Source organism: Suncus etruscus, chromosome 13, assembly GCF_024139225.1.
Source record: "Suncus etruscus isolate mSunEtr1 chromosome 13, mSunEtr1.pri.cur, whole genome shotgun sequence".
Classification (NCBI taxonomy): Eukaryota; Metazoa; Chordata; class Mammalia; order Eulipotyphla; family Soricidae; genus Suncus; species Suncus etruscus.
In genome coordinates, this window is record NC_064860.1 from 24,989,286 (window position 1) to 24,999,027 (window position 9,742).

Consider the following 9,742-nt stretch of genomic DNA (forward strand, 5'->3'; position numbering starts at 1 on the left):
CGTCAAGCATTCAGAGATATTTTATAGAATTTGCTGCAAGCACATTGCATAGATTGGAAGAACTGAAGTAACATTCCTGTTCCTCTCCCGGTGAGTAGAATGAGCCCTTCCCCAGGATACCACCACATAACACAAAAGTTAAGGATCACAACAAGTTCTTAGCTTTTGATCTGGCAGAAGGTCTTTCAAAGGAAAGCAAGCAGAGAGGCGGGCATGCTCCCAGCATGACCACCACAGAGTGGGCACGAGACCCAGGCTTCACAGGGGTAATTACTAAAAAAGTTATATTGTATGCCACAGTAGTAAAAATAAAATATATTCTTCCCGAAGTGTGAAAATAAAATATCCCTCGTGGTTCTTTATGCTACGTTTTCTCCTTTGGCCTTGCCTCCTTGCCAATACGGTAGGTGCAATGCCACCCCGCATTTCACTGAATAATCCTGGCAGAAAGCGGGTCATTTCCTAGCTGTGTAGGCCCCAGAGGCTGACCTTTGATGAAGCTGCAGAAACGCTGTCCGCGTGCATTTGGTGAAAGGCAAATAAAGAGGATCTCCTCCTAGTATGGGAAAACCAAAAGTCCAACGGTACCTTATTCCAGCAAGGATGTCGCCAGAGAAACCACTGCGTCTTGAGCGGGCATCCCCACTATGGGGGGCCGAGGGGTCCCCATCAGGCGACGAGCCTGTGATCTGCTGGCTAGAAAGATGCAGGGTTTGGGGGTGTTGTCGGCCGGGAAGGGGCACGAGTGCGCCCGGGCGCTCCTATCACTCCCGGTGGCAGCGGGGACCCTGAGCCGACTCAACGGCGGTGGAGGGACTCGGGGTCCGAACGGAGACCTCGTCGGTGGCTCAGATGAGCGGGAAGCGGCTCCGGGGGGCGGGCTCGGGGGCGCCGAGCACCGACACGGGCAGCACCACGTCGCCGGGGCCCAGCTGCTGCAGCCTCATGGACTCCTCGTAGGTGGGCAGGTACTTGACCTCGTCGTAGCTGGGCAGCTGCAGGAAGCCCGGCGACAGGCGCTCGGGGGGGCCGCCGCGGTCCAGCAGCGAGTCCTGGGAGCCGGAGGCCACCTCGTCTCGCAGCAGCGCGCTGGGCGCGTCGTCGGCGTCGTGGGCGTCGGGGGCCGCGGAGGGGCCCGCCTGGCCGGGGCGCGGGGCCCGGCGCGGGCTGGGGCAGATGATGCGCTGCAAGAAGTAGCCGATGGCGAAGAGCACCAGCAGGATGAGCAGCCCGGAGAGCTTGCGCACCACCCAGCCCACGCCGTCCAGGAAGGCGTGCAGGGGCAGCTTGCAGCAGCGCACGGCCGTGGCGTTGGCCGTGGCGCAACAGCGCTCCCGCTCCCCGCACGCCAGCTCGGCGCACCCGCCGCCCCGCGAGGGCACCGCCAGCGCCACCAGCGCCAGCAGCAGCGTGGGCACCACCCCGGGGCCGTCGGCCGCCGCCCCGGGGCCCCACATGCCAACGCCGCCGACGCCGGGCCCGGGGACGCGCTGGGTGTCGCCGTGCGTCCGGGGCTCACCGCTCCGTTCCGCGGCCGGAGCTCGGCCCCGCGCGCCCTCCTGGCACGGGCGCCGCCCGCATGGTGGGGACCCCCGGGCCTCCCCCTGGAGGGTCACGGCGCCCCCCGCCCGGGGCTCCTGCCGTCCCTTTGCTCGGCTGCAAGCGATCGGGTGGGTCTTCCCGGGAATGCCACTTAAATGCGCTGGCACCGGGGCGCGCTCCCCGGCCCTCTCGCCATCGCTCTGATTAAAAATGCATGATGGGCCATTAAGGGCACAGCGCCGGGGGCGGGGACACGCGCCGCGCGCCTTGGAGCGCACCCCCGGAGCTCTCCACAATGGGGAGGAGAGGATCCCCCACCCCCGGGGCAGTCTACCAAGGTGACCCCACCAGCAGCACCACCGTGGCCACCGCACGCACCAGTCCCCGCTGGAGAGCCGGGCGAGCTCCGGGCTTTGCGTAAAAGAAGCCCCGATTGGCACTAGCCAAACAGTTCTCTCTGCAAGGTCCAGGGGCGTCGCAAGTCCTGGGCCAAGGACTAACGCGGTCAGCTGCTGAGCCCCTTCTTGAGCAGCTTCTCAAGGTTATTTCCCTCCTGCGATTTTACTTGCCGAAAAGTGCACGGTCCAGGGAGGGCACTGCTTGGTTACTGTTTGGGGGGCCACAGCCTGCTCACTCCTGGCTCTGCGCTCACGGATCACTTACTTCTGTTAGGGCTCCAGGGACCGGAACCAGCCCGGACCAACTGCTTACAAAGCAAGAATTCTCCCCGTTGTTCTATAGCTCCAGTTCCTCAGGGGGGAAAATAAAAAAATTTTTTGAAGTCACAGTCTTTGGAGGCTCTCTCCTCGCCCCCAGCATCTTCAAAGTGCTGCTGAACTGTGCAGTCCCTCACAGCAGTGTTGGATGCTAACAGGGGCTTTTATGGGAGGCCCATTGAGCTGGGCAATGACCTTGTTAGTATTTTGGTTTATTCGTCCCAATGGTCCCTTAAATGCAGGGAAACACACACACACACACACACACACACACACACACACACACACACACACACACACACACACACACACACAAAATCTACAGGGAAATTCCTTAACAGTTGACAGAAAAAAGGAGAAGATTCTTGACCTTGGACTCAGCTGCCAAACAGAAAAGCAAACAATCACTCACTCGTTTTACCTCTGTACTACCTGAGCCATGTGCTAGCAGATTAAATGTGTTAGCCCCTACCCCAAACAAAGCAATTAGAATATTTCTACTGCTGGGACTTGAGTTGCTTCATGCTCCAAAACATCCTTTTTGGGCCGGAGAGATAGCACAGCAGTGGGGCGTTTGCCTTGCATGCAGTCGACCCAGGAAGTACCCGGTTCAATTCCGGCAATTTCTGAGTGCAGAGCCAGGAGTAATTCCTGAGCACTGCTGTTGTGGCCCTGCAACCAATCAATCAGTTAATCAATAAATAAAAATAAAGCAAGACAAAAAAACCTTTTCTCCTCCTGGAGTTGGGGGGCTCAGACAGGAGACTCTTCCTATCTTGACCCACCCAGGCCTTTCAAGCTAGTCTCCCCCAAGTTCTCTATGCCCTGAGTAACTGTGCACCCTTCTTCCCCACTCCACCCCACATCAAATCTATCATTCCTTCCGGAACCCATCACTTGGCGAAATCCTCAGGAAATGTTCTTTATGTTCACAGACCTCTGCTGACTGGGTGACAGAAGGACCAATTAAAACAGAAAACCTAAAGACTGTCTCTGTTTTATGGTACCTGGTTCTTTCTCCTCCTTCCCCAACGACAAATATGCATTGAAGAGAGTTTATTTTCCTTCTTTCATGAGTTCTGCTAATAGTTCAGGAATGAGATAGTAATGGAAGGCACTTAGATGAGTTTGCCTGAGGCTACATTGTCCTTCTTGTCTTGCTCTGTTTGACCTGTTTTGTTTTGTTTTATTCTGTTTTGGGGCACAACCAGTGATGCTCAGGGGTTATTCCTGCCTCTCCATTCAGAAATCACTCCTTTCAACCTCAGGGATGCTGGAAATCAAACCCAGCTTGGCTGTATGCAAGGTAAGTGCCCTACACATTGTGCTATTACTCCAGCCCCCTCTGACTTTGTTTTCTATTATATGAAGCCACACCTTGCAATGCTTGGGAGACCATGCTGTAGTGGGGATCCAACCTTGGGCTCACTTTTTTTTTTTTTTTTGTTTTTGGTTTTTGGGCCACACCCGGCGGTGCTCAGGAGTTTCTCCTGGCTGTCTGCTCAGAAATAGCTCCTGGCAGGCATGGGGAACCATATGGGACACCGGGATTCGAACCAACCACCTTTGATCCTGGATCGGCTGCTTGCAAGGCAAACGCCGCTGCACTCTCTCCAGGCCCCCACTTATTATTTTAAAATTATGAAATACTGCATCAACATTTTACATTTTTTTCAGGAAGCTTTTAAGGAGTCAGACCTTCCAAGATAGTATATGGCATGGGGCCAGAGTGATAGCACAGCGGTAAGGCGTTTGCTTTGCACATGGCCAACCTGGGACAGACCCGGGTTTGGTCCTTGGCATCCCATATGGTCTCCTGAGCCTGCCAGGAGTGACTTCTGAGCACAGAGGCAGGAGTAACCCCTAAGTGCTCCGGGTGTGGCCCCCCCCAAAAAAAAACAAACAAGACAGTATATGGCAGAGCAGAGCCTCTTAACAGTGACCTATAGGAAGACAGAAAAAAGTAAAGTCTGAAAAATGAGCTCAGAATGGAATTTGATTAGATTTTCTGCTCCCACATAAATGGTCCCAAAGTGCCCCCGCATTAAAGACCTTCCATAGGAATGAGCTAGCTTTCTTTCTGCTCCCATCTCTCTAGCTCACTTAATTCATCTCCCTTGTAATGCGATTTATTGTGCACAACCCCATGAAGGAAAAACAAGCCACTCTGTGGCTGGGGAAGCCCCAGTAAAGACAGACTCATCTTTGCTCACCCTCCCCTTCTCTCCACTCAGGGTGGACTTGGTGCCAGGAAGTCTTCAATCCTAGTCACTTGGCGAGGAGGACAGACTCAAATCTTGTACCCTCTATTACTCCAGAGCATAGACAAAGGTCCCAGTGCCAAAATTAAAAAGTAACCGTCTGGGCCCGGAGAGATAGCACAGCGGTGTTTGCCTTGCAAGCAGCTGATCCAGGACCTAAGGTGGTTGGTTCGAATCCCTGTGTCCCATATGGTCCCCCGTGCCTGCCAAGAGCTATTTCTGAGCAGACAGCCAGGAGTAACCCCTGAGCACAGCTGGGTGTGGCCCAAAAACAAAACAAAACAAAAAAAGAAAGTATCCGCCTGAGCCGGAGAGATAGCATGGAGGTAGGGCATTTGCCTTGCATGCAGAAGGATGGTGGTTCGAATCCCAGCATCCCATATGGTCCCCCGAGCCTGCCAGGAGCGATTTCTGAGCATAGAGCTGGGAGTAACCCCTGAACGCTGCCTGGTATGATTCAAAATCCGTAAACAAACAAACAAAACAATCAAATAAATAAAAAGTAACCCTGTCTGATGGAAAATAGTCCCTGAATAGCATGTTAAAAAGGAAAGGCATGGGGGCCGGGCGGTGGCGCTAAAGGTAAGGTGCCTGCCTTGCCTGCGCTAGCCTTGGACGGACCGCAGTTCGATCCCCCGGTGTCCCATATGGTCCCCCAAGCCAGGAGCAACTTCTGAGCGCATAGCCAGGAGTAACCCCTGGGCGTTACCGGGTGTGGCCCAAAAACCAAAAAAAAAAAAAAAAAAAAAAAAAAAAGGAAAGGCATGGGCCCGGAGAGATAGCACAACAGCGTTTGCCTTGCAAGCAGCCAATCCTGGATCAAAGGTGGTTAGTTCGAATCCCGGTGTCCCATATGGTCCCCCGTGCCTGCCAGGAGCGATTTCTGAGCAGACAGCCAGGAGTAACCCCTGAGCATCTCTGGGTGTGGCCCAAAAACCAAAAAAAAAAAAAAAAAAAAGGAAAGGCATAGAGAGAAGGGATTGGGGCCCACTCTTACCTAAAGTCAGGCCTTTGGAGCACCTCCTGTGAGCATGAACAGCTCTGCTCTTTGTCCTGCTCTGGTGCTTAAGGAAAAGTTCCAAAACAAGAACTCAAGAAGTAGTATTAGGGTTCAGGGATTTGCCTTGCACAAGCCAATCCTGGACCAGGAGACAACCTAAATACAAAGTGAGAGTTAGCCCTGAGCACAGCTCCTTCCCAAATAGAGTTTAAAAGCATTAGGGGCTGAGGGGGCTGGAGAAGAAGCCCAAATGATAAGGCATTTGCCTTGCATGCGCTAACTTAGGACAGACTGCGGTTGGATCCCCCAGTGTCCCATATGGTTCCCCCAAGCCAGGAGCGATTTCTGAGCACATAGCCAGGAGTAACCCCTGAGCATCACTGGGTGTGATCCAAAAAAATACAAAATAAAACAAAAAAGGTTATTGGAGCTGGAGAGATAGCAAGTGGTAGGGCGTTTACCTTGCATGCAGCAGACCTGGTGAGGATCTGGCTTGATTCTTGGCATCCCATATGGTCTCCCAGCCTGCCAGGGGTGATTTCTGAATGCAGAACCAGAAGTAATCCCTGAGCACCACTGTGTGTGACCCAGAAACTAATTAATCAATCAATAAATAAAGTTAAAATTTTTTAAAAATCATTTGTTCTGCCTTCAAGTACTTATATTCAGATGCATAAATGTCACATGAGCTCACTTTCCAGCTTTTGAAAGGAAGAAAGTAGGGGCCGGAGAGATAGCATGGAGGTAAGGTGTTTGCCTTTCATGCAGGAGGTCATTGGTTCGAATCCCGGTGTCCCATATGGTTCCCCGTGCCTGCCAGGAGCAATTTCTGAGCCTGGAGCCAGGAATAACCCCTGAGCACTGCCGGGTGTGACCCAAAAACCACACACACACACACACACACACACACACGAAAGAAAGAAAGAAAGAAAGAAAGAAGAAAGAAAGAAAGAAAAAGAAAGAAAGAAAGAAAGAAAGAAAGAAAGAAAGAAAGAAAGAAAGAAGAAAAGAAAGAAAAAGAAAGAAGAAAGAAGAAAGAAAGAAAGAAAAAAGAAAGAAAGAAAGAAAGAAAGAAAGAAAGAAAGGAAGGAAGAAAGAAAGGAAGAAAGGAAGCAGAAAGTCAACAAATAAAGTTATTCTGAAGCCACTTTTTGGAACCCATGAAAAAAATGATTTAGTTGATACTGAAGCAGACAGGCTATTTGTGCATGCATTCCTGCACATGAAAACTGTTTTCTTAGCTATGAATTCCCTCCCAGGCCCATCCCTAGCTTTGTGCTTTGTGCTTAAGGCATGAGGAGCTCTGGAGTCTGGAACTTGAAATGACTATTCAGTATTATTTTTCAGTGACTTCATCTCACTATGGAAACTGCTTTATCACAAGTCAGCCATCAGTTTCCAGTGCAAACCTTCTCTTAACTGTGAGAGAGATGAGAACAAAATCAGAAATATCCAGAGTGAAATTTGTGTAGTCACAGGATATAAAATGAGAACTCTGATTATAACCTCCATTGGATTTCTCTCTCACTCGTGGGTTTGAAATGATGGTTGTCCGTATGTCAAGGAACCAGCCAAATGTTCAGTGACAGAGAACTCAGATCCCACAAAATCCTCCTGTACAGTGAGACTTATATTTATGTATTATTATTATTATTATTACTATTTCTGGGCCACACCAGCAGTGCTCAGGGGTTATTCCTGGCTATGCGCTCAGAAATTGCTCCTGGCAGGCTCGGGGGACCATATGGGATGCCAGGATTTGAACCACCGTCCTTCTGCACGCAAGGCAAAATGCTCTACCTCCATGCCATCTCTCCAGCCCCTTTTATTTATTTTTTAATTGTCGGTTTGGGGGCCATTCTTTGGGGGCTCTTCACTCAGGAATCACTGGCAGAACTCAGAGAATCCCATGAGATTCCAAGGATCAAATCCAGGCCAGCTGCATGCAAAGCAAGCAAGCCCTACTCCCTGTGCTATTTATCACGTGGCCCCAGTGAGACATTTTACTACCTCCTGTATCAGCATGCATTTATTCTCAGCCTCCCTTTTATGACAAGGAAAAAATGGTTGTTAATACCTCCTTTGGAATATTCTCCGTGAATTCAGGGATAATGGTAAAGTTTTATACTGTCCTTACTCTGCCCTGTCGATGACCTGGATTCCCTCCATCCAGCATTCTGCTTCTCTCTAATATTGAGTGGTACCCTTGAAATTCTCTAATATGGTAAACTGTGGTTCCTCTTCTGATAGCAGCAGTAGGTGGCCCCGCTAAAATGGTGCGCTATTCACTGGACCCCCAAAACCTGACAAAAATCATGCAAGTCCACAGGCTTAAACATTCATATTCACTTCAAGAACACTCGGGAAATGGCTCAGGCCATCAAGGGCAAGCATATCCAAAAAGCCACTAAGTATATGAAGGATGTCACCCTACAGAAGCAGTGTGTGTCCTTCCAGCCTTACAATGGTGGCTTTGGTAGGTGCACCCAGGTCAAACAGTGGGGCTGGACATGGTCATTGGCCCAAAAGGAGTGCTGAATTTTTATTGCACATGCTTAAAAATGCAGAGAACAATGCTGAACTTAAGGGTTTAAATGCTGATTTTCTGGTCACCGAGCATATCCAGGTGAACAAAGCACCGAAGATGCACGGTAGATGGGCCAGAGTGGTTAGGAAGTGATAGGTCGTTTGCCTTGCACGTGATTGACCAAGGACGGATCGAGGTTAGATCCCCTGGCGTCCCATATGGTCCCCGAGTGTCACTGGTTGTGGCCCAAAAACAAAAACAAACAAACAAACAAACAAAAGATGCACCAAAGAATATACAGGGCTCATGGGTGTATTAACCCATATATAAGTTCTCCCTGCCACATTGATTCCTCACCCCCCTGGTTTTATGGGTCACAACCCACAGTGCTCAGATACACCACTAAGTGTATCTCCTAAACCCAAAACATAAACCAAAAAGAAATGACCTTTTCTTGCCTGTCAGATTAGGTAGATGGCAAAGAATAATGTGACTTTGACTTTATCACTTGAATTCCCGCAGCAGCTGAAATCAGAATCAGGCCCGGTGACACTTGACAGTGGCTACTGTTTTGGGAGATGTTTGGATGCAACATATCTTCTATGAAATTATTCTTTTTGAATGTGTCTTTTCTGCTGGGACAGGGGATGCCCTTGAGTGATGGAAAGTATTGTTGGAGATGGGGCCTTTTTGGGGAGTCCAAACAGTGTGTCACGTTTTGAGGGTTGAGTGGGATGGTGGGCTACAGTCAGTGGAACTCAGGGACCATTCCTGAAGAGTCAGAGCTCAGGTCTCCTGGTGGGGCTTGAGAAACCATATACAGTGCTAGGGAGTTTGATCAGGACTCAGCCACAAGCCAACTGTTAAGTCCAGGAGAACGATGCGCCATTCAAAGACACCAAGACCACAGTCTCATGCAAAAGCAGTGGGTTTATTTCCTTACAAGCATATGCAGGGGCTGTGCTAGAATCCAGCATAAGCCAGAAACTGCCAGCCCCGAGCCATGAGCTTACAAGCTGTATATAGCATTTCAAACAATAGAAAGTTACAGTAGATTGATTTGTTTTAGGAAGTATCTGGCATTTGCTCAATCACATTTTTGCAAGGTTTAGGTGCAAGCTTACAGGGTTAATATGACCAGGTTAGAACCATGTCAGAACAGAAAGAAAGTTGAACTGTAACTGGGTCTACAAGTTCCCACAATTGTGAAGGGGGGTAGGTGATCAGGGCAGTTAGGGAACTCAGGGGAAAATTTTCCTTTACACAACTAATTCTTTTTTTGTGGGGGGGGCAGGTTTGGGTCACAACTCAGCAGCACTCAGGGGTTACTCCTGGCTCCATGCTCAGAAATCGCTCCTGGCAGGCTCGGGGGACCATATGGGATACCAGGATTTGAACCACTGACCTTCTGCATGTAAGGCAAATGCACTACCTCCATGCTATCTCTCCAGCCCTATCCAACTAATTCTTGTACTCTCTCCAGCCCCGGTTTTATTTTGGAATTCATTCTAACAGCCTTTACCAAACTCTCATGGAGCACAAATTTTATGGATGTTAGTGTTTTTTGGAAAAAGCATTTTTGTGTCCAGTATGCTGGAAATGCCTAGATCCAGATCATTATGTGAGTCTTGAGTACATACAAACTAGTGCATTGATTCTCACTGGTAGCATTTGAGGGTAGCATTGTCCTGACCAC

The 9,742-nt window shown here is 50.0% G+C and overlaps 1 protein-coding gene and 1 pseudogene across 1 annotated transcript; one reads left to right on the forward strand and one right to left on the reverse strand.

Moving 5' to 3' along the window:
* Positions 1–798: 798 nt before the first annotated feature.
* On the reverse strand, positions 799–1,457 carry C13H3orf80 (chromosome 13 C3orf80 homolog). The gene has a single exon (XM_049785934.1). The coding sequence runs from the start codon at positions 1,455–1,457 to the stop codon at positions 849–851; it is 609 nt and encodes a 202-aa protein (XP_049641891.1). The 3' UTR covers positions 799–848.
* Positions 1,458–7,792: 6,335 nt separating this feature from the next.
* Positions 7,793–8,465, forward strand: LOC126025751 (60S ribosomal protein L17-like; annotated as a pseudogene).
* The last annotated feature ends 1,277 nt before the right edge of the window (positions 8,466–9,742 follow it).

Coding starts and splice junctions, on each gene's coding strand:
- C13H3orf80 (XM_049785934.1), bottom strand. CDS start 1,457: ATGTGGGGCCCCGGGGCGGCGGCCGACGGCCCCGGGGTGGTGCCCACG.